The sequence below is a fragment of the Macaca mulatta genome, chromosome 19, assembly GCF_049350105.2.
Source record: "Macaca mulatta isolate MMU2019108-1 chromosome 19, T2T-MMU8v2.0, whole genome shotgun sequence".
NCBI classification, from domain to species: domain Eukaryota; kingdom Metazoa; phylum Chordata; class Mammalia; order Primates; family Cercopithecidae; genus Macaca; species Macaca mulatta.
The window spans coordinates 70,682,038-70,701,421 of record NC_133424.1 but is presented as its reverse complement, the minus strand read 5'-3'; the positions used below and the strand labels follow the sequence as shown (position 1 = coordinate 70,701,421).

General features: G+C 57.7%; 3 protein-coding genes and 1 long non-coding RNA gene across 7 annotated transcripts; 2 read left to right on the top strand and 2 right to left on the bottom strand.

Annotated features, from left to right (window-relative positions):
• Positions 1 to 1,676: 1,676 nt before the first annotated feature.
• Positions 1,677 to 3,608, bottom strand: LOC106994871 (uncharacterized). The gene is made up of 3 exons (XR_013409827.1): positions 3,434 to 3,608; positions 2,864 to 2,998; positions 1,677 to 2,630 (listed from the first exon to the last, which is right to left on the bottom strand). It is a non-coding gene; the product is annotated as an uncharacterized LOC106994871 (long non-coding RNA).
• On the top strand, positions 3,229 to 6,460 carry UBE2M (ubiquitin conjugating enzyme E2 M). The gene is given in 6 exon segments (NM_001194143.2): positions 3,229 to 3,987; positions 5,114 to 5,208; positions 5,341 to 5,379; positions 5,481 to 5,584; positions 5,892 to 5,955; positions 6,041 to 6,460. Coding segments are annotated over 6 exon segments (552 nt in total). The 5' UTR covers positions 3,229 to 3,878; the 3' UTR covers positions 6,182 to 6,460.
• Positions 6,461 to 7,154: 694 nt separating this feature from the next.
• CHMP2A (charged multivesicular body protein 2A) lies at positions 7,155 to 10,676 on the top strand. Of its 2 annotated transcripts, none has more exon segments than NM_001194122.2 (6): positions 7,155 to 7,289; positions 8,032 to 8,223; positions 9,817 to 9,996; positions 10,070 to 10,200; positions 10,288 to 10,349; positions 10,465 to 10,592. In NM_001194122.2, coding segments are annotated over 5 exon segments (669 nt in total). In that variant the 5' UTR covers positions 7,155 to 7,289; positions 8,032 to 8,055.
• Positions 10,677 to 11,881: 1,205 nt separating this feature from the next.
• On the bottom strand, positions 11,882 to 18,052 carry TRIM28 (tripartite motif containing 28). Of its 3 annotated transcripts, none has more exons than XM_028838818.2 (17): positions 17,415 to 18,052; positions 16,973 to 17,085; positions 16,614 to 16,746; positions 15,040 to 15,175; positions 14,842 to 14,958; positions 14,650 to 14,764; positions 14,378 to 14,524; positions 14,150 to 14,264; positions 13,962 to 14,068; positions 13,829 to 13,865; positions 13,695 to 13,743; positions 13,364 to 13,616; positions 12,954 to 13,273; positions 12,744 to 12,867; positions 12,569 to 12,655; positions 12,313 to 12,450; positions 11,882 to 12,220 (listed from the first exon to the last, which is right to left on the bottom strand). In XM_028838818.2, the coding sequence occupies exons 1-17, from the start codon at positions 17,752 to 17,754 to the stop codon at positions 12,044 to 12,046; spliced, it is 2,508 nt and encodes an 835-aa protein (XP_028694651.2). In that variant the 5' UTR covers positions 17,755 to 18,052; the 3' UTR covers positions 11,882 to 12,043. The 3 variants fall into 3 exon arrangements, with proteins under 3 accessions (XP_028694651.2, XP_028694652.2, XP_077836379.1); XM_028838819.2 differs by having other exon boundaries at positions 13,695 to 13,740; XM_077980253.1 differs by lacking the exon at positions 13,829 to 13,865 and having other exon boundaries at positions 13,934 to 14,068.
• Positions 18,053 to 19,384: the final 1,332 nt, after the last annotated feature.

The following is a 19,384-nucleotide window of genomic DNA, read 5'->3' as shown; positions in this document are numbered from 1 at the left end:
CGCCGCTATACCAAGCTTCCGGTTTACACTGAGGGAATGGACCAGCAGCAGGTGGGGCAGAACTGCCCTGGGCAGTCCAGCCTCAGCTCTCCCTGGGCAATGGACCTCGGTTTCCCAAACCCAGAGAGGAAGAAATGTTCTCTGTGAGCATCTACCAGGAGTCCATATGTGTGTAGCATGGTGCCATGCCTGATCAATCAGGGTCAAGAGACAGAGCACAGCTAACTAGGTGTTAGGTGACTAATGGGGGACTGAGAAGGTTAAGTCAATCTAGCTTAGAAATGGGAAAGTTTGGGCCGGGCGCGGTGGCTCAAGCCTGTAATCCCAGCACTTTGGGAGGCCAAGACGGGCGGATCACAAGGTCAGGAGATGGAGACCATCCTGGCTAACACGGTGAAACCCCGTCTCTACTAAAAATACAAAAAACTAGCCGGGCGAGGTGGCGGGCGCCTGTAGTCCCAGCTACTTGGGAGGCTGAGGCAGGAGAATGGCGTAAACCCGGGAGGCGGAGCTTGCAGTGAGCTGAGATCCGGCCACTGCACTCCAGCCTGGGCGACTGAGCGAGACTCTGTCTCAAAAAAAAAAAAAAAAAGAAATGGGAAAGTTCCTGCAGGAAGCAGCTAGACCCTTAGGCCTAGAGGAACAAAGGGAAGCATTGCAACTTACAAGCTCCAGTGAGTTTCCCATGGAGCTGAAACTCAGTCCCCTGAGAAGGGGGCACTGCTGAGCCGGTCCTGGGGTCTCTTAGCTGGCAGGAAAGCCCTGTGGGCCTGAGGGGGTACTGCTCAGCTGGTCTGGAGGTCTCTGTTCTCAGGAGGGTGCCCCAAAGGCCTAGGAGACTCCTGAGGAGGGGGCACTGGTGTGGGTGTCTCCAAGGGGCCCAGTGAGCCTGGTTCTGGGAGGTATGTAAAAACTGTTGCTCCTGGAAGGACCTGCTGTTGCCAGGGGGAAGAGATGCTGCTGCCCTAGTCTTTTCTCCCTTTCCAACCCCTGTTCCGGCCTGCCCCTAACACAGCTGCAGGTGAAGAGGGATGTTTGTAGTCTCTGCCCTGCACAGTGATGCCTACGTGGGCAGATCTGGAGCCCAGCCCTTGTCTGGCAATGACATCCCATAGGATTTTCCCTTGACACTGAGACCAGGGCCTCCAAGGGTTGGGAGAACACTCAATCCTCAGAGAGGTTACCAGCCTCCTGAGCCCACCAGTCCTCCTTGCTCCAAGTCAGCGCTGATGATTCCCATGATACTACCTCTCCCACCCTAGCTCAGCTGTCCAGTCACCCTTACCCTAACAGCACCCTACTCCCTGAAGTGGTCATGAGCACCCAAGGCTTTCTACCTATATCCACCTATCAGTGGGAGTACCTGCTGAAGAGCTGTACTCACGGGGAGATTCAGCATCTCACCCTTAGTACAAGAGGAACAAAGGGAACCAGTGGGATCACAGCACTTCGTACAGCTGGGAGCCAAGGATCCAACTTGGATCTGCCAACCCCCAGGTTTGTGGGTGGTACTGTGCCTAAACTTGATGCCTGAAACCTGCATGCTCCCCTCCACACCGTCATGGCTGTCCCCTGGGCCATGGGCCAAGCCAAACCCCAGGAGAGGACCCAGACAGGCCAGATTCTCCCTAGCCAACCAAGATCATGTGATCCAGCAGGAGCAAACTGACACCTGGTGATCCAGATTCTGCCTCAGGATGTCTTTGTAAAACTCCTTTACACCTAGGAAACCATTTCCTGGTTTTAAAACTGGAGGATTTTACCTGGAAATTCAGATTTTTCGGGACTTTCCTGTTCTCATGTTTACAAGCAGCAGGTGATGAGGGTGTAGGACCCTGCAGATGGATCCCCAACCAGTCTGAGAAGCAAAGACTGCAGGCCCTGGGCCAGTTTCCCTGCCCTGTGGTGATCATTCCCATCACTAGAGCTGAAGACTTCTCCCACCCTGGCCCCGGGCACACTGGAAGGATTCAGTCAGGAGTAGATCCAGCAGCAAACCAGTGGAAACGCAGCTTAGGTGAAAGTGGACAGACGCTGAGAGCGCAAGTTCAGCATACTGCAGGCTTCAGGGCAGCATCTCCAGGACCCAGTGCCATTGACTATTTTGCCCTAGCCATCTTCCCCTTCCATCGCATTGTCCAGGTCCTTCACACAGCCCCTCTCCCCCACCCCTCCAATGGATGACTTGGGTGCAGGTAACACAGGGTGAAAGGCAGTTTCAAAGAAGTGGTCTGTGTGCAGCAGGGTACAGCTTGAGCCTTAAACCCCACTGAAGGTCTCGCTCTGGGCACGTGTCAGGCTAGTCTTGGCCTGGGCATTTCCAGTAACAGAGACTTGAAGTTTGTGTGTCCAAGCTTCTTTCGGGGTGCAGCCGGACTTCCCCCTGCTGCTTCAAGTCACCCTAACCCCCAAGACTAGGGGCCTGGCCTCGGGGGAAGCAGACAAGCCAGCCTTGGCCAGAGGCCACTCCTGGGGGAGGATCTGCAGAATCAGAGGAGTGGCGCCTGGGGCCCTCCGCAGGGAAAGGCCACCACACCACGCGCTCACGGGGCCGGTAGTTTCCGTGGTGACGGCCGGAAGTCGCAGACCCGCAGAGTTCTGTTTCCTCCCGCCCTCCGAGGCACGCTGAGCTGTGATTGGATGAGAAGTTGACCCCGCCTCCATCCCCTTTTCCAGCTAGCAGGGGAAGCGCAGAGACTCCAGTGCGTCTCCGCTGGCACTCGCGGCCCATGCCAATAGCGCCCACGCTCCGCCCGCACGTCACGTTCCCCAAGTGTCCACCCCGACAGGTCTTCCCCTGCACCACTGTAACCCTCCATAGTGCTTACCACTCTCTGGCACAATACATGTTTTGTTAGTTTACCTCAATCAGAATCTCCAGGAACGGGGATCTTTGGGTTTGCGATAGGACAGTGAGGGTGCTCGACCTCGCACCCTCTGGGTAACGCCTCTAGTCTCACTCGGGGTCTTGCCGCGATCACCCTGCCTTGTCTGTGACCTATGGGGTCAAAGGCAGGCCGTGTGGGTGGCGGCAGCAGCGGAGACGACCACCCCCGCCGCGCTCTGCACATACACAACACAGGATGAAGTGACCGCGAGCAAAGCGGCCCGTGTCTGCCCCACTAAAAGATGGCGGCTAACCCCGCTTCCTGCCCGGCCCCGCGAGAGTCGCCGGAAGTGACCCGCAGGGCCGCCGAAGCGTCATCTCCACGAACGGAAATAACCGAGTCCAGCCGAAGGAGGCCGAACCCCAAACTCCATCGCTGAGCAACGCGGGTTTGCGGCGGCTGCGCAGGCGCACAACGCAGGCCGGGCGGGAAGAGCCAAAGCGGGCAGGCGGCGGAAATATCCGAAGCCGCGGGGCGCCCGAGGCCGTTGCAGACCTCCGCGCTAAAGCCGCTGCTGCCGCGGAAGACGATCCTCCAATACCCACCCGCCGTCACCGCGGCTGCCGCGTCCTCCTTCCACCCCTAGCCGCAGCCCCTTCGCGGAGGGATCAGCTGAGCGGCAAACGGCACAGTCCGGGGAGCCCCGAGTCCGCAGCTGCAGCGGGGCCTGAGACCAGAGTGGGCGAGGGCAAGGAAGGAGCGGCCCGGGGCAGTGGGGGCGGGGCCGGGCGGGCCCGAAAACAGCCGAATTTGGCCGAGAGCTGCCGAGCGAGCCCGAGGCTCTGGGCCAGGCCGGGGCCGGACTACGGGAGCCGAGGCGGGCCGCGCGGTGGGCGCGGAGCGGCGCGGCAGGCCGGGCGGGTGGCGGCAGCAGCGCAGGAGGCCGCAGCGGCGGGTCCGAGGAGCGGAGGCGACGCGGGCGGCGGCGGGGGGCCGGGTGGCCGGGGTCCCGGGCCCCGCGGCGGCGGCAGCGGCGGCGGCGGCGGCAGGATGATCAAGCTGTTCTCGCTGAAGCAGCAGAAGAAGGAGGAGGAGTCGGCGGGCGGCACCAAGGGCAGCAGCAAGAAGGCGTCGGCGGCGCAGCTGCGGATCCAGAAGGGTAGGGGGTCAGGGGATGGGGTTGGAGCTGGAGGTCGGAGGTCAGAGCCTGAGGCAGGGTGATGTTGAGAGTCAGGAGGGGGTAATGCTGTTGCCGAGGGTCAGAGGTGGAGGGCCCCGAGTCGGGGGGGGGGGGTCGGAGTTCAGGTCTTGAGGGTTGGGATCATGCAGTCACGGGGTGGGGGTCAGAGATGGGGCCCGGTATGTGGTGGTTTAGGATATTAGGAAGGCCTGGCGTCTGGTACTAGGGACTCGGAATCTCAGAGTCAGGCAGTGGAGTGGAGGAGCTGGGGACTGGAGAGTATGGGGGTTAGACGGGAACTTGGGTTTGGGGTGACAGGCGAAAAAGAGACGGATAGTAGAGGCTAAAGGTTGGGGATATGAGTGGGAGAGGATTTAGTGTATTATGCTGGGGTCTCTGGGAATCTCAGAGTCAAACGGGTAAAGTAAGTTGGAGGATTAGGGACTCGTGGGCCTACCTGAGAGTCACAGCAATTTGGATTTGGGCTTTGGGGTAACAGGTGGAGGAAGGAAGGTTAGTGAGTACCAGGGATTGGAGACAGGGGTGAGGGGGAATTTAGGCTATTGTGCTGTGAACCTCAGAGTCAAAGGAGGTGGGGCAGGGTGGTGGGGGTTGGGGACTTGAGATTGTGGGGGTCAGATGGGAAGCTGGGTCTGAGAGACAGAGAAGAGGAAGGACAGTGAGGACTGAGGGTTGGTGGGGGTGGGCAGGATCTTTGAGTTTGGGTGAACAGGTAGATACTGGAGAGTGGAGGTCATGGATGGGGAGCCTGGAGTTTAGGGCAGTCAGAGGATGTTTGGGAGTGGGGGCATTTGGGAGCTGTGGATACAGAACAGTTGGGGGTTACCCTGGGCCAGGAGTTGAGACACGCATACACAACTAAACATGCATGTTTGGGGTATGATGTGTATCCACAAGAGCCAAGCTAGGGAACAGGGAGAGGGCTGGAGGTGTGGAGCACAGCCCAGGACAGAGGCCTAGGGGTCTAGGAGGAGACCATGGGGGTTCTGCTAACAAACACCTGCCCTAAGTGTCCTGCTGGCTCCCTCTCTCTCTCTCTTCCCCTCCCTCTTTCTGACCCCCACTCTCTGCTGCCCAAACCCAGACATAAACGAGCTGAACCTGCCCAAGACGTGTGATATCAGCTTCTCAGATCCAGACGACCTCCTCAACTTCAAGCTGGTCATCTGTCCTGATGAGGTGAGGGTGCATATGGCTGAATTCCCAGGAGCAGACCAAGGGTGTCCCCACTGAGAGGAGGGAGACATATTCTGCCCATCAGGCCCCACAGGATGGAACCCTAAAATTTTCTTCTCCCCCTTTCCCTCCCAGGGCTTCTACAAGAGTGGGAAGTTTGTGTTCAGTTTTAAGGTGAGTCCCAGGCAGGCAGGGATGGCTCCCTGGACTGAGGAGGCAGCAGCTGAGGCCCTTCCAGGGACCTACCCATCTCTCCTTTCTTTTCCTGGAGCCAGGTGGGCCAGGGGTACCCACATGATCCCCCCAAGGTGAAGTGTGAGACAATGGTCTATCACCCCAACATTGACCTCGAGGGCAACGTCTGCCTCAACATCCTCAGGTGAAGGCACGGGCCCTCTACTGCCCTCCCCAGCCCTGCCTGCCAGGTCCCCCTCATGGTCTTGTGGGCACTACATCAGACTCTGTCCCTTCCCACCCCTTTGTTGTTTGTGATTTCTTCATTTCCCAGTCATCTTCCTCATGGCCTGACCTTGGTTTTCTCCCTGGCCTAGCCTGCTGCACACCCTCCCTCCCAGCCTCTCACATGCTCACTCTCCTATGCCCTGGATCTGACCTGCCCAATACCAGAGGGGCCTCTGGCAGTCTCCCACTCACCAAGCTCTGACCCTGATGCTCTCTGTCCACAGAGAGGACTGGAAGCCAGTCCTTACGATAAACTCCATAATTTATGGCCTGCAGTATCTCTTCTTGGTGAGTAGGAATAGGTGGTTGGGTCTGGGGAGACTGGCCTTCTGTCCCTCTGGCCTGTTGACCCCCCTACCTGTACTGGCCACAGGAGCCCAACCCCGAGGACCCACTGAACAAGGAGGCTGCAGAGGTCCTGCAGAACAACCGGCGGCTGTTTGAGCAGAACGTGCAGCGCTCCATGCGGGGTGGCTACATCGGCTCCACCTACTTCGAGCGCTGCCTGAAATAGGGTTGGCGCATACCCACCCCCGCCACGGCCACAAGCCCTGGCATCCCCTGCAAATATTTATTGGGGGCCATCGGTAGGGGTTTGGGGGGCGGCCCGTGGGGGAATTCCCTGCCTTGGCCTTACCTCCCCTTCCTGCCACTTGCCCCTAGTTATTTTTTTTTTTTTTTTTTTTACCACCATGTGATTAAGGTCGGCGCTGCCTCCCCCGACCCACTCAGCGATGGGAAATGAATTGGCTTGTCTAGCCCCCCTGCTGGGTGCTTGTTCAGCCCCCACTCTGGGCTGTGGAGTGGGTGGGTAAGGGGCCTGGGTAGCTGGGCCCAGGCAACCCACCCCTCCACCTCTGGAGGTCGCACCAGGCTATTAAAGGGGAATGTTACTGCATGGCCTCTGCTTCTTACTTCTATGGGGTGGGTGGGGCAGCTGAGGTCCATTAGGGCCTGCAAAGCTGGGGTGGTGGAACGTGTGGGCACAGGTGGCATTGCAGCACCCTACAACAGGCTGCCCAGTGCCTGGGGCAGCTCTCGAGTTGGTGGGGATACCAGGCCAGAGCCTGGGGTTGGTTGGGATGAAGCCTACTCTAGGATGAGAAGCGTAGGCAGGATCCAGTGACCTCTGGGTTCCTGGCCAAGAGGGCAGCACAGTGGAAGAAACAAGCCATCTCTAGCTTTGCCCCTTTCTTGTGTGGGTGGGCCCACCGAGGAGGAGGGGCCTCCTGAGGCTCCCTCTATCTGAGGCCTCAGGCAGAAGTCAGGGTATCACGGACAAGCTGGGCCCTCAAGTGGAGGTTGGGTGGAAAGCGCCCACCCCGGTACTGGCTTGGTGGGGTCACTCGGGCGGGACTCAAACATGAAACACTGACGCGCAGAGGAAACGGGAGCTATTGCGCATGCGCTCGAACGCTGGCCCATTCCAGGGCACGTACGCACGCGCGCTCCTGGGAGCCTCCCAACCTTCCGGGTGCGGGCGGGTCATGTTACGTCACGTCGTTTAATCCGGAAACGGCGGCGGAGGCGACAGGATCGAGGGGCCTTGGTAGGTGGGCAAGTCGGGAAACCCAGAAAGAAGCGTGACCCGGAAGCGGAAGCGGGTGCCCGTCCCAGCTCCGGTGAGTGGCCCCTGCTGGACCGCGGATACCGGGCGGGCGTGCGGGCGGCAGCGTACGAGGCTTCTACTCGCCCGGGTGTCCGGTGCCTCGCTTCTCCCTGGGACCCTGTCGTCAACATCGAGGTCTCCAACACCACCTTGCTTTGGTGCCGGGCCCACTGACTCTGTCCTCGGTGTATAGTGCGACCCAACCTGCATCATCCCGTCCTCGGTGTACAGGATGCCCCAGCGCTCCCAACCGTCTCCCTCAGCATTCAGGGTTCCCAGATTCTAATGCTTTGTCCTCAGCTTCACAGCCCCACATTCACCTTTCTTGGTTCTTAGGGTCTCCGCCCATCCTGTCCTCCTCTATCAGAACCCCCACAATTGCCCTGTGCTCGGTGCCCACGGTCCCTAAAACACTAGTGCGCCAACTCGCGTCGCCCCCCGCTCTCAGTCGTATCAAGGACTCCAGGGCCTCACCCATGGGTCTGGAGAGAAAAGCTAAACTTGGAAGCCGTAACTTCTGTGGGGGCATGGCGATGGAGGGGCTCGGGCCAGCGCTTGGATAATTTTCAGGTCTACCTGTCCCCCTTATGTGTCCCCGGGACAATCCCAGTGTTCTCAGCTGCTCCCTTTTGGCCCCTCATTCCTGTCTCCAGTCTCAGCCCCTTCCCGTTTGGCAAGGCTCCCGTGACCCTGTTCTGCTTCTTGCCCTCCTTCTGGGCCCCCTGCCCTACAACTGGGCCTCACATCTGTCTCAGGCCTGCCAGTGAGCTTCTACCACCATGGACCTGTTGTTCGGGCGCCGGAAGACGCCAGAGGAGCTACTGCGGCAGAACCAGAGGGCCCTGAACCGTGCCATGCGGGAGCTGGACCGCGAGCGACAGAAACTAGAGACCCAGGAGAAGAAAATCATTGCAGACATTAAGAAGATGGCCAAGCAAGGCCAGATGGTGAGTGTGGGTGGTCAGGGGCAGGTTGCTGTCAATCAGGCACGGCTGTAACAGCAGTGAACAAGAGACCAGACACCAAACACAGGTGCTTTCAGCAAAATGAGTGGAGTGAAAGGTCAGCAGAGCTTCCCTAGTTTGAGGGTCTGGAAGGCTGCCTCCAAGGAACTGGTATGAGCGCCAAGGCTTGAGTTATGACAGTGAGCCTACAGATCTGGGCAGGGAATGTGTCAAGCAGACAGAGCAGCAAATGTTAAAAGAGAGCCTCGACAAAACGGGAGATGACAGGTGAGCTTCAAGAGTTGGGCATGGACCAGACAATTCAGAATTGTGGGCCAAAGTGGGAGCTAAGTTGAAAGGTTAGGGATTACAGGGCTGGGCGCGGTAGCTCACACCTGTAATCCCAGCACTTTGGGAGGCCAAGGTGGTTGCATCACCTGAGGTCAGGACTTCGAGACCAGCCTGACCAGCGTGGTGAAACCCCAGCTCTACTGAAAATACAAAAAACTAGCTGGGCGTGGTGGTGCACACCTGTAATCCCAGCTACTCTGGAGGCTGAGGCAGGACAATCACTTGAACCCAGGAGGCGGAGGTTACAATGAGCTGACATTGTGCCACTGCACTCCAGCCTGGGCAACAGAGCAAGACTCTGTCTCAAAACAAAAAAAGAAAAAGAAAAAAGATAACTATAAGGATAAGCTGGCCAGGCATGGTGGCTCACGCCTGTAATCCCAGCACTTTGGGAGGCTGAGGTGGATGGATCACCCGAGGTCAGGAGTTCAAGACCAGCCTGGCCAACACAGCAGAAGCCCGCTCTACCAAACATTAGCCGGACATGGTGGTGCATGCTTGTTATCCCAGCTATTCGAGAGGCTGAGGCAGGAAAATCACTTGAACCCGGGAGGCATAGGTTTCAGTGAGCCAAGATTGTGCCACAGCACTCCAGCCTAGGCAACAAAGCAAGACTCCATCTCAAAAAAAGAAAAAAAAAAAGGATAAGGATAAGCTATGGCAGAGGCTGCCAAAACCAGTAAGGAGACATGAAGAAGGAACACAGCCTTTGATGGGTGAGAGGGTTTTGGCCTGAACAGGTAGGTAGAGAAGATAGCATTTCTTGGGATGGGCAAGAAAGATGTTTGGAGAGGAAATCAAAAGCTGAGCCTCAGGTTTGTATGTGATTCTGGATAGTTTGAGGTGTGGGTTTGTATCAAGTGGAAGAAGGGGCAGATTCTTCTTCTAGATTCTTCTAGGCTGGGAATAGAAATTGAGCAATAGCTGTTGTTAAGTCAAAAGAATGACTGAAAACATGGAGAGAAAAGGAACCCTAAGGAGTGAGCCTGGGGCCTTTTACCATTTACGAATCAAGAGAGGTGAGGAGGACCTTACAAAGGAGCCCAGGGAGTTGGTGGCCCAAGAGGCAGAGAAGGGTTAGGTCAGGGGGGAGGGATCAGTGACCATTGGGTTAGCCACAAAGTTTCTGTAAACTTCAAGTGGAATTGCGAATTGGGGTGGTGGGGAGGAACACCTAACTAATGGGGTGTCAAGAAGTATAGGATAATCTCACTCCTGTGTCCTTGATACCCGTCTACTCTGCAGGATGCCGTTCGCATCATGGCAAAAGATTTGGTGCGCACCCGGCGCTATGTGCGCAAGTTTGTATTGATGCGGGCCAACATCCAGGCTGTGTCCCTCAAGATTCAGACACTCAAGTCCAACAACTCGATGGCACAAGCAATGAAGGGTGTCACCAAGGCCATGGGCACCATGAACAGACAGGTGCGCTTTTCCCAATCCCCCTTCCCACTCCCACGACCCATGGGGACCACACTCACACTCCTACCACTTCCAGCTGAAGTTGCCGCAGATCCAGAAGATCATGATGGAGTTTGAACGGCAGGCAGAGATCATGGATATGAAGGAGGAGATGATGAATGATGCTATTGATGATGCCATGGGTGATGAGGAAGACGAAGAGGAGAGGTATGGGGAAACTGGATGGGAGCGTAGAGATGTTTGCCTGGCCCTCATGGAGTACATAGCCCTCATTGAGTTCTCTCTCTTCCCTAGTGATGCTGTTGTGTCCCAGGTCCTGGATGAGCTGGGACTTAGCCTAACAGATGAGCTGTCAAGTGAGTGCTCCAAAACCTGGGCCCCATTTCCCACCCAAGGCCCAGCCACAGCCCCAAGCCCTCCCTTTGCCTGCATTACTCCCCTCCCCTGCTCAAACCCCCACTTTCTCTGCAGACCTCCCCTCAACTGGGGGCTCGCTCAGTGTGGCTGCTGGTGGGAAAAAAGCAGAGGCCGCAGCCTCAGCCCTAGCTGATGCTGATGCAGACCTGGAGGAACGGCTCAAGAACCTGCGGAGGGACTGAGTGCCCCTTGCCACTCCAAGATAACCAGTGGATGCCCAGGATCTTTTACCCTAACCCCTCTGTAATAAAAGAGATTGGACACTAGTCTCTAGGCCCATGTGACTTTTGGCCTGATGTGGGACCAGGCTGGGGTCCCTGGGAGGACAAGTATCACCTAACGCCAAGAGGCACTTGGTACAAAGCTAAGGGTGGGAGTTTGGGGCAGGGGTGGACAAGCAAAGTCCACCTGGGGTTTTTCAGGGATTGGGAGCTTGAGGTGAGCTGTGGGCCCTGCTCCATCCCCTCTCAAGATACTGGACTCCCCCAAACACCCTGGTAGGATCTTTTTTTTTTTTTTTTTTTTTTGTTGAGACAGAGTCTCGCTTTGTCGCCCAGACTGGAGTGCAGTGGCCGGATCTCAGCTCACTGCAAGCTCCGCCTCCCGGGTTCACGCCATTCTCCTGCCTCAGCCTCCCGAGTAGCTGGGACTACAAACGCCCGCCACCTCGCCCGGCTAGTTTTTTGTATTTTTTAGTAGAGACGGGGTTTCACCGTGTTAGCCAGGATGGTCTCGATCTCCTGACCTTGTGATCCGCCCGTCTCGGCCTCCCAAAGTGCTGGGATTACAGGCTTGAGCCACCGCGCCCGGCCCCTGGTAGGATCTTGAGAGGCCAGTCCTCCATCTGCCAGGCTTTAGTGCCCAACACTGTTTGGTCCAGTGATGATTTAATGACAACATTCGAGGACAGTCCAGACCAACCAACAGAGGCAAGGGGGTGACCTTGAGATTCACACGGGCTCAACTGTAGAGTAACTAAATCATAACACAGGGATGAAGGATAATATTAAGTGGACTCAGCAAAGGGAGACGGAAAAAACCATATTTGGAAGGTCTCAGTTCACTGTGGTACCATCTGAAGATGAGAAACAGCTACGGCACCAAAGTTTACGAAGTATTCAGTAGAGTGGGGCTAACCCTGCCTACACAGGGCTGCAGGTCACACCCACCCAGTATCGCAAAGGGTACCAAACAAGCCTGTAGCGTGTACATCCTTTGCCCTGGGTGCCCTCCCCATATCCAGAAAGGGCAAGGAGGCAGTCTTCCCCACTCCCTAGGCATCCATACACATGGGCTTGGGTAGGCTGCAGTCTCCCCCACTCCCTAGGCATCCATACACATGGGCTTGGGTAGGCTGGAGACAAGACCCCCCTCCCTTATCAACCACCAGTGCTTGATAAGGCTGAATAGCAGATACAGTCAATAAACCAGGCCCTAGGACCACAGCCCCCCAACCAGCCAAGGCCTGAGGAACTGGTGAAGTTTTTATTAAATCCACAGAAGTAAAAACCATATCGTGAGGAACTGGGGGATGGGGCCACCAGGGAGTGGGAGTCAGGCCACCAGGGGAGTGGGGATGGGGTGACAAGACAGAGAACAGAGCCAGGCTGGGCTGGCCATGGGGGCTCCAGCCTCAGGGGCCATCACCAGGGCCACCAGACAGCTCCTGGGAACTCAGGCCAGCACCAGGCAGGCTCATCGGCGGGGGCTCCACCAGCACAGCAGAGAACTTGGTGTCACCGAAGGCCTCGTTCATGCGCGTCTCGAAGAAGCGCTGCAGGCCGATGATGGACTGCACGTCTGCCTTGTCCTGGACCAAGCAGGAATGCAGTGGATGAATGGGTCCTAGCTCTTTCCTTCACATCTCTCCCTGCCCACAGCCCCTCCATTCCACTGGCTCACCTCAGTTAACTTGTTGAATTGCTTGAACATGCGGCCCACATCCTGGGCAAACTCCTGTGGGGAGCTGTAGGGAGGTGACAACTTCTCCTGCAGGCGGGCGCGGATCAGGGTCAGATCCAGGGTGCCACCGGGCTGGTCCTACAGGCAGAGATCACACATACACACACAAAGACACACATATACATACATAGGTTGAGGGTGAGACCCGGCAGCCACCACCGCCCACCCCCCCCGACTTTCCCGTCCTAGGACTCACCAGGGAGAAGGTGGAGTCGGTAGCCAATTGATGCAGGGGGCGGCAGGGTTCATGACAGAAGAGAGCCAGCAGAACACGCTCACATTTCTACAAACAGTGTACTGGATGTCACAGCTCTGGGTAGCACCTATAAAGCCTCTCTGGGCAACCCCACCTAAGTAACCCCAGCCCTCACCCGCTGGTTGGCTGGCGAGAGCTTGGCCACCACGCCAGTGCTGTCTGCACCATCCAGGCTAAGGCTGCCATCCTCCTCCTTCAGGTCAGGGAGCACATGGCAGAGTGAGCAGCTCCACTCCTCCCTAGGGTGAAGAGAATAAGGGTCTGCACATGATCCTGTCCAGACAGCCCAACACCCAGACTAGACCCACACCAGCCTCACACTCACCCTGGTACATCCTGCAGGGCCGGCAGGTGACAGTCCAGGTGGAAACAAAACTCACACTGGTTGCACATGACCAGATCACCTGGCTTCTGGCAGACACGGCAAATGGTGGCACTGTCATCCAGGGTTCCCGGGCCACCACCTGGGGCTGAGGTACCCTCAGGAGCCACCACCTCCAGCCCTGAGCTGGTGCTGCCACTAGGTGAGGCCAGGCGGGGACCCTCAGCACCAGGACCCTCCGCAAGAGCCATAAGCACAGGTTTGGTTTCAGGGCCCTCAGTGGCAGTAGGAGGGGCTCCAATGGCAGCCTCCGTCTCCTCCTCCTGCAAGGTGGTGATGAGGGGTGTTCAACAGGGTCCAGACCTGGACTACAGGCTTCATCCTACAGCTATAGTTCCTTGGGACAGACTTACCTTGACAATGGCCATACCAGCCAGGGGTGGCGCACCAGGGGTTCCTGCAGGTGCAGTCCCTGGCTGGCCAGTAGCTGCAGCAGCGGCGCCACGTTCAATAACAATAAGGTTGTAGTCCTCAGTGGTACTGCCTGGGAAGACCTTGAAGACGGGTGGCTGGCTGTCAGCTGTGAGGTCCAGGTCCAGGCGTTCCAGGCTCACTCGTGGCACCTTGCGCATAAGGCCGCTCACCTCGCCCTCACCTGAGCGGGACCTGTAGATGCAGCAACCTGGCATGAGCACACCCCTACCCTCCATCCACCTCCACCCCCAGGGGAGGTGCCACACTTACCGTTTCACACCTGACACGTGAGGCTCTGCACTTGAGTAGGGATCATCTACTTAGAAAATGGAGAAAGAAGACTGGCAGGTCGGGGTAGAAACAGCACTGGGGCCCTTCCCCACCCACTAGGCAGACCCACTCACCTGACCCGAAGCCATAGCCTTCCTGAACCTCCATGGGCTGTGAACAAAGCAGAGCCCTCTGCCTCAGTGGGACAGGAACCCTGTTGGACCCCATTCCCTGCCCACCCCTTTCTGGGTCCTCTCTCCTGCTCACCTGGCTGCTGCCAGAGCCCTGCTTGCTCAGGGGCCCTGGGGCTCTTGGAGGAGCCATGGGTGCAGGGCCTGTTGAGTTAGTGCCAGGACGCTCTGCCACAATCTTGCCTGCACAAAAAAAAGAGAAACATAAGCAGGTACAGCACATGGGGTAATAACAAAGCAGAGCAAGGTAGAGCTGGGACCCACCGAAGGCCTCGGCACTCTTGGTCCAGGCATTGAGGTCCCACTGAAACTTCATCTCGCCATGTGGCTCCACGGGATCCACAATCATCTTGAGGGCCCGGTGCAGCTGGAAGTAGATCTGGTTGGGAGTGAAAGGGAAGAAAGAATGAGCACACCAACAACAAATAGGGATTTGAGGTACTGGGAGCCACCTGCCTGGAACCCACCAGCTGGAAGCCCACCAGTACACACCAACTTCTTAGAAAGCAGAAGGGCTGTGTTGTTGTCACTCTCCAGAGCCCAAGAGGCAAAGCGCAGAATGTGCTCCTGGTGCTTCTGGATCTTGGTCATGGTCCAGTGCTGCCGCTCCAGGCGCTCCTGCTGCCCCTCAGTAACCTTCTGCAAATGGAAGATGTATGGGGTAAGCAAAGAAGGCAGAGAACACTAGGATCACTCCTTACCCGGGAAAGCATTATCAATCAGCAGAGCGGGCTCAGGGACCCTCTCACTGGCACAAGGATTACCTGGGCATCGTTGACCAGCACACGGCCCCGCTTATTCAGTTCCTTCATGATCTGCAGGATGGCCATCTTGACATCCACTTGCACACGCTTCTGTACATCAGACACCTGGCGAATCCTAGGGGACACAGCAGGTCAGGCTAGGTAGGGTCTTGCTGCCCTGGGCCACTCCACAGCCCCAGAACCCACACTTACGAGCTGCGAACCTCCTTGGTGCTCTTCTGCAATGTGGCATGTTTGTCCCCAAGGCGCTTCACCAGTGAGGCCAGGAGCTTGCGCTGGTTCCTCACTGCATCCTCTAAGAACTGGTACCTGAGAGCAGACAAATGTGTTCCTGAGCACTAAACTAGGGAAGGGGTGGCACCCACCCAACCACTATGCCTTGGGACTCACTGGTGGTCCTTGTGGGCATTGAGCTGGCAGTCTCGGCAGGTGAGAGTATCACAGCTCTCACAAAACAGCACAAGGGGTTCATGCTTGTGTACGTTGCAATAGACGGTACGTTCACCATCCCGAGACTTGGCTGGCCCTGGGGAGTCGGAATCATAAGGCTGGACCTTGCCCTTCACCACCCCCAACTCAGGAAGCAGACTAAGTTGGGGCCTCATTTCCTGCCCATTCTGTGACACTGGGCCATTTATTGGGAAGATGTAGAGGGTGTGGCCAGCGAAGAACACAGGCCTGCAAGCCCAATTCCTTGCTCCCAGAAACCTCTGCCCCAACATAGCTGAGAAACACAACCCTTTCTTCTAGCTTCTAGAGGTGACACAAAGGTAAAGGTAAGGACAGCCTCCGGAAAAAGAGGACTACCCCCCCACACACACTGTTCCCTTTATTCTCCAAGTGGACATATTCAGAATTCTGCCTACAAACCACCCTGGACTCCTTTTCTTCTCCTTTCATGGTTAACTTCCTCCCTCTTTCGTGACAAGAAAACACCAGGGTCTCTTACAACCCAAGAGCCCAGAGAAAACCTGTAGAGGTTCTCATACTGGGAGAGATAAAATGTCAAACTAGGACCCTCAGAATGGTGGTCACACCCCCTCTAGACCAGGAGCTTGGTGCTCAGCATAATTCCACCCCAAGACCAACACATTAATAACCTTCAAAGCCTGCTTCCCCATTAGAAAACCGATTAAGCATAGTGGTCCAACATACCAACCAAATCCAAAATACGTAGCATCAGGGCTCACTGGGGAAACTGACTTCCCCAGTGCCACCATTCCTGCACCCTGACCTTTGCTTGGGACGTCTGGAATGTAGGACACCCTGCAGCCCCTGCCTATCCCTCCTGGCTCCTCAGGCCCCACAGCCGCCACTTTCCCACTATCTTCCACCAATGCTGGCCTCTGGGATGGGAAGAATCACGGTATGGCTACCAAAAGGCCACTCATGGGAGGATTTTGGCCCAAAAACTGGGCTACACTCAAAAGACTCTCAAGCTCCTTTCCAAATCAAAGCTAGCGAGTGTCTGCGAAAAGCTGGAAATGCCAAACCAAACTCCGGGTAAGTCTCTGCCAACTCAAAAGCTAAAACGTTTCCAGAAATCACCATCACTTATAACCCATGGACCCACAAAGTCTCATTTTCCCTAACAGCATCTTATACCAGATGTGTGCCAGGGAACCACAAACCCAGTAAGCCCTTCACACCATGCCTTTCCCTGTTTGCATATTCTGAGCCCTTCAACACCAGGACTGAGAACTCCCTGATAAGCTTCCTCAAACCCTCTGTACCTCCCTGCAGCACATTAAGGTCTCCACGTCTCCCCTTCCCACCCCCTCCCACCTAAGCCCTAGAGACTACACACCACAACCACAATTTTCCTGCTTTTGGAGTTCTGCTCTCCAGCCCTTCGGGCGGCACCCCCTGGACAACTCTAGGACCCATCCACCAAATGCAACCAACATTATAAAAGCAACTGAGGGCACACACGGGAAAGCAACAGCCCCCTCAGCCTCACGTACCAGTAGAGCGCACAGTGTGATCCTTGGTGTACTTCACCCGCTGGTGCGCCTCTACACAGGTCTCACACAGAGGCTCCGAGCACTCCACACAGTAGCTGGTAGCTGGGGCATTATCCTCACAGCTAGTGCAGCACTGCCAGACAAAGGCAGGGTCAGAGAAAGCAAGACAACTTGCTAGATCCACATCTACACCTCAGAAAATACAACCCAAGATTAAGATTGGTCCCTTGACCCAGCCTAGACAGCCCACCCAGAGCCTTGGGAAAGTCGAGTAACAGCCTGGGAGCTGGTGTCAAGCTCCTCCTGGGCAGATGCCCCCTCCCCAGAAACCTCCCTGTGGTTGCTGCGGTTGGACGCACCTGGTTAGCATCCTGGGCGTCGGTGGCAGCCTTGCTGCCACTATCACGCATGAAATAATTCTCCACGATGTCTTTGGAGAAGCACTGTTGCTTGCACACGGGACAGTCCACCACTTCAAGAGGCAGGGATGTGGGAGACTGTTACAAGTTCCCACCCAAGTTATGGCCCCCCGCATCCCCGTGCTGGGTGGGCCCCCGACCATTACCCCGCAGCGAGGCAGCCCCTCCCCTCCCCTCCCTGAGCCCTTTCTCCAACTTTAGTCAGATGTCTCATCTCAGCGGCCAGCTCAAACCCACGTTCCTATGCAGGACCCAGAAAGTACTCCCCGTGCACTGTCCGGGCCCCCATCCTCTTGCCCAGGTGGCATCCTCATCTCTGCACCCAGTGGGAATCAAAGGCAGAGAGTAGGGGGAGGGGTGGCCCCGATCACTTCGTACTTACCGGCGCCGTCGCCCGCAGCCCCGCCGTCCCCGGAGCTGTTGGCGGCGGCGGGCGCCGCGGGCCCTAGGCAGGCACTACAGGCCGAGTGCAAACAGGGCAGCAGGCGGGGCTCCCTCTCGGGTCGCAGGCGCTCTCTGCACACGCCGCAGTGCTCCAGCAGCTCCAGCGCCTCGGCGCCGCCCCCCGCGGGCGACGACACCGAGGCCGAGGCCGAGGCCGAGGCCGCGGTCGAAGAAGCGGTGGAGCGCTTTTCGCCGCCAGCGGAGCTCTCGCCCGGGCCCGGGCTGCCAGAGGCGGCCGAGGCCGCTGCTGCCGAGGCTGCCGCCGCCGAGGCCGCCATTCACACGCCGCCGGGGGCGCCCAGGGGGGAGGAGGGGCGCGGGGCCCGCCGCGCAGGCGCAGACGCGCTCGCCGCCAACTGCTGGGCCGCCGCCGCCGCCGCCGCGAGGCCGAGCACCGCCACGCGCCTCCTGGGCCGCTGCCCGCCGCGCGCGGGACGCTGCTGCGGCACCGCCAACTGCTGCCTGCTCGCCTCCCGAAGGCGCCGCCCGCGCTTCTTCCTCAGCCGCCGCCGAAACCCTCACCACGCGCCACAAGCACAAGCACAACCGCTCGCCCGCGCGCCCGCTCGCAGAAAGAGCCGAGGCCGGGGGGCGGGACAGAAATAACTGGCGCCGACGCCGCCGCGCACGCGCATTGGGCGCCGCACGCCCGGGGGCGGGGCCCAGGCCGGTCGGGGCGGGAGAGGCTGCCAGTACGCACGCGCCCACTCCGGGTCCTTCCACCACGGCCAACCCCACGTCGGTGGGGTCTTGTGGGGGCGGGGCGGTCCCTCTGTGACGTCACTGCCGCAATTTAATCCGCCAGTGGGGTGTGCGCACCTTTATAGAGTGTGATTCCCCTCTCAGCTCCACCTCCAGACCACACCGAAGCGGGCCGCTGTGCGCCCAAGCGCATGGGCAGTCCGTAACTCTTCCTCAACCCGCGTCTTTTCGCTCGCGTAGAGTCGTCTCCAGCCTTTGCGTCACTAAGCGTTCGGGATAGGGGGCAGGGCCAATGGAGAAGTAGGCGGGGCCAAGACGGAGTAAAGGGCTGTGCCCCGGGAGAGGGGAGGACAGGCTCCATCCCAGGAGGGAGGAAGCGCCTGTGTGAGAGCAGGGGCTGACTTTTGAATTTTAACCACGTTATAGTTAAACTTGAGAAACACAGAAAGTTGCCTAAATCAAATGTAGATCACAGACGGGCGCCGTGGCTCATACCTGTAATCCCACCATTTTCTTAGGCGAATCGGGAGGCTCCGTTTAGCCCAGGAGGCCGGGGCAGCAGTGAGCCGGGATTGTGCCACTGCACGCCAGCCTAGACAACAGATCGAAAAAAATGTGGCCGGGCGCGGCGGCTCACGCCTTTAATCCCAGCACTTTGGGAGGTCGAGGCGGGTCGATCACCTGAGGTCGGGAGTTCGAGACCAGCCTGGGCAACGTGGTGAAACCCCGTCTCTACTAAAAATACAAAAATTAGCCGGGCGTGGTGGCGGGCGCCTGTACTCCCAGCTACTCGGGAGGCTGAGGCAGGAGAATCGCTTGAACCCGGAAGGCGAAGGTTGTAGTGAGCCGAGATCATGCCATTGCACTACAGCCTGGGAGAAAAGAGCGAAACTCCATCTCAAAAGAAGAAATCTTTTTGTGTTTGTTTTGAGACGGAGTTTTGCTCTGTTGCCCAGGCTGGAGTGCAGTGGCGCGATCTCGGCTCACTGCAACCTCTGCCTCCCGGGTTCAAGCAATTATCCTGCCTCAGCCTCCTGAGTAGCTGGGATTACAGACATCCGCCTCCACACGCCCGACTATTTTTTGTATTTTTAGTAGAGACTGACTTTCACCACTTTGGCCAGGCTGGTCTCCAACTCCCCACCTCAGGTGATCAACCCGCCTCGACCTCCCAAAGAGCTGGAATTACAGGTGTAAGCCACCACG

What these genes read in the sequence shown, in the direction of transcription:
- TRIM28 (XM_028838818.2), bottom strand. Translation starts at nt 17,754, where the DNA reads ATGGCGGCCTCGGCGGCGGCAGCCTCGGCAGCAGCGGCCTCGGCCGCC. An exon ending in GGCTGCGGGCGACGGCGCCG is followed by an intron (nt 17,086 to 17,414) that starts GTAAGTACGAAG and finishes TGCCTCTTGAAG; the next exon opens with TGGTGGACTGTCCCGTGTGC. An exon ending in AATGCCCACAAGGACCACCA is followed by an intron (nt 14,959 to 15,039) that starts GTGAGTCCCAAG and finishes GTCTGCTCTCAG; the next exon opens with GTACCAGTTCTTAGAGGATG.
- CHMP2A (XM_015124984.3), top strand. Translation starts at nt 8,056, where the DNA reads ATGGACCTGTTGTTCGGGCGCCGGAAGACGCCAGAGGAGCTACTGCGG. An exon ending in TGGCCAAGCAAGGCCAGATG is followed by an intron (nt 8,224 to 9,816) that starts GTGAGTGTGGGT and finishes TCTACTCTGCAG; the next exon opens with GATGCCGTTCGCATCATGGC. An exon ending in CCTAACAGATGAGCTGTCAA is followed by an intron (nt 10,350 to 10,464) that starts GTGAGTGCTCCA and finishes CTTTCTCTGCAG; the next exon opens with ACCTCCCCTCAACTGGGGGC.